Here is a 2,584-nt window from a genome sequence, read left to right as displayed (position 1 = left end):
AGGTCCCACGCTGTTTGCCTGCAGCGGTGGCCACAGACCTCTTCCTCACTGGGCTCTGCTGTTCCTGCCCCAGCTGCAGAGGCCCGAGATCCTCCATCCCCATAGTTACCCAGCACAGCAGGGGTTAATCTGCTGCCCATGTCTAGCTTTCCCAATATCCACGTGAATCTCTCCAGGCACAGCGCCGCTGTCAAAGAGGGTCTCCACTGCCCCGCAGCACCTCCGACGTAGGCAGCATGTGCCTGGAGCCCGCGAGCGCTGGCTCTGCTTTCCACCAAGCGGCCGCGTTCTCTCCGCACATGTCAGAAAGCATCAGTTATTGCTCCAGCTCGGGCGGCAGATGTATGCAGATGAGGCGAGAGGTGCCCAGGGCCGTTCGGCTTTCCGGGCTGCTTGTAGCTTCCCACTGCTCCATCCTCTCCGTGTCAGACCCCAGAGGGGTGTGGGCTGCGCTGGCGGGGAGTGAGCAGTGAGTAGGGCGCAAGCAATGGGCTGCAGAGGGCACAAACAGTAGCTGCTACCCTTGAATGCAGAGGGCACAAACAGGAGCTGCTACCCTTGAACTGGTGGGGTAAGTGGTTGTGCCCAGGCTCCGGGCATGCTTGTGCCCCCGCTGCCCAGTCTGCCCGCTCTGCCACAGCCGCTTCCTCCAGCAGGTTTGTTTCACCCCCGGAGGTGGGTGAATCCCAGCGAGATGCAGAGGAATCTGTTGTAAGTGACACGTGCTGAAGCCCGGGAAGGGGCTGCTGCTGTGTCTGCATCGAGGAGGCAGGAGAGGGCTGAGATGGGGCTTTCTGCAACGTGCCTGGGCTGCCCCACAGGGAGCCTGGTCCAGGATCATGCTTGGAGACACATCCCTGCTTTGTGCCCATCTGCCCCTGCAGACGTGCCCCTCGTAACGGCATCCCTCCATCCCACCCCACAGGTGATCAAGTACACGCTGGACCCCGTCTGGAAGCCGTTCACTGTGCCTTTGGTGTCACTGTGCGATGGAGATGTGGAGAAGCTGATAAAGGTAACGAGGGCCCTTTGGCTTGTGTTTGGTGGTCGGCCTCTGGGCTTGACTGGTAAACATCTGAAACCCCGTGGCTGGCTGGTTAAAAAAGCCAACCAAAGAAGCCAAAGCAGAACCACCCCCAACCCCAAACAAACAGATTGCTCGGGGTCTCCAGCGGGAGAGAATGGGAACTTCAGCACATCTCCTCAAGGAGAGAGGTGCTGCCTCTGAGGCTGGTCTGCGCTCCTTCCACAGGTGATGTGCTACGACTACGACAGCGATGGGGGACACGACTTCATCGGGGAGCTTCAGACCTCGGTGGCCCGGATGTGCGAAGCCCAGGATGCCTTTCCAGTGAGTGCCAACATGCTTTTGGGGGAGGATGAGGAAGGGGCTTCTCAGAGCTGGTGGTGGATTTTGGTCGTGACACTGAAACCCTCAACCTGTGCCAAGAAGCAGCCAACTCCTTTCTTGTCCAGCCCAGGCTGTGAGTGGCCCAGGCCACTGTGCTAGCTGAAGCGTCTGAGCTAGAGAGAGGGCTAAGGCATCTAAAGTCGAGCTCTGCTGAGATGACTGAAGCAACACCTGTGATTTGGAGGGTCACAGGGGGAGCTGTGACATGCTGCTGGGGCTGTGTCTGCAGCAGGAGCAGCCTGGTCACCAGGAGTGACAGCTTCCATGCAACTCCCGCTGGTTTGGTGGCCAAAGGTGTCCCTGTCTTCCCCTCAAAGGGATGGCCAAAAGCGTTGGCAGATGCCACCTGATTGAAGGCATGTTGTGAAGACTCTTGAATAAGCAGGGCTTTTCACTGCTGTCATCGCTAGGATGACACAAAAGCAAGAGAAAGTCTTGACTGAGCCGTGGGGGTGTGTAAAACACCATGAGTGGTGCAATGAGAAAAATTCCCTGGCTGGGGAAACGGAGGCACAAAGGCATGAGGTGTCCTGTCCAGGACTGCGCAAGCTGATGGTGTCAGAGGCAGGTGTTGAGCCTGTTCTCCCACTGGGTTTGCCACTACCAGCCTAGCAACCAAATCTGCTTTTCTCTCCGTGGGCCCCTGAGAAGTACTGGTCAGCAGAGTGAGTCTGGCCTTGCTGCGTGCCCCGCTGCCCTGCCCCCGTGAGCGGCGTCCATCCAGCTGGGTGCGGGCTCTCTCTGCCCCTTCTCTTTGCCTGGCTCTCCCGAAGGGCCAGCTGCCCTCCCTTCCCCGGTGAAGCTGTTCCCCAGCTGATGCCGCTCTTTGAGCAGAGCTGCCGTGGGCTCCGGGTAGAGGAGGGTGGCTCCAAGAGCAAGCAGTCGCTGCTCCCCACTGCTGCACATCACCTGTCACCATCCCTTCTCGCTGGGGCGGCTCCTCTCAACCTTCTCATCCTTTCATGTGATGAGGGTAAATACAGAAGCAGGGACAGAGATGCTCTTCCTGTACCAGGCACCGCACTCTGGTGTGCCCGCAGGGTGAGAGCAGCATTGTCCAGCCACTGCCTGGACAAGACAGGAGAAAGGCTCCTTGCCATCTCCAGGGCCATCGCTGGGCTGGTCTGAGCAGGTCTGGGGACATCACTGGGCTGGTCTGAGCAGGTCAAGGGC

The 2,584-nt window shown here is 59.2% G+C and overlaps 1 protein-coding gene across 1 annotated transcript in view; it reads left to right on the top strand.

Annotated features, from left to right (window-relative positions):
- The window catches only part of LOC104494988 (copine-2-like), a gene marked incomplete at both ends in the record, with an annotated part of 9,959 nt that overhangs the window by 2,243 nt on the left and 5,132 nt on the right, over nucleotides 1-2,584 (top strand). Inside the window, 2 exons of the mRNA XM_010137897.1 lie at nucleotides 926-1,015; nucleotides 1,253-1,351. Coding sequence (XP_010136199.1) covers nucleotides 926-1,015; nucleotides 1,253-1,351 — 189 coding nt within the window. The remainder of the gene's footprint in view (nucleotides 1-925; nucleotides 1,016-1,252; nucleotides 1,352-2,584) is intronic.

This window comes from Buceros rhinoceros, unplaced genomic scaffold (genome assembly GCF_000710305.1).
Source record: "Buceros rhinoceros silvestris isolate BGI_N320 unplaced genomic scaffold, ASM71030v1 scaffold3276, whole genome shotgun sequence".
Classification (NCBI taxonomy): domain Eukaryota; kingdom Metazoa; phylum Chordata; class Aves; order Bucerotiformes; family Bucerotidae; genus Buceros; species Buceros rhinoceros.
This window is presented reverse-complemented; position numbering and strand designations above follow the sequence as displayed.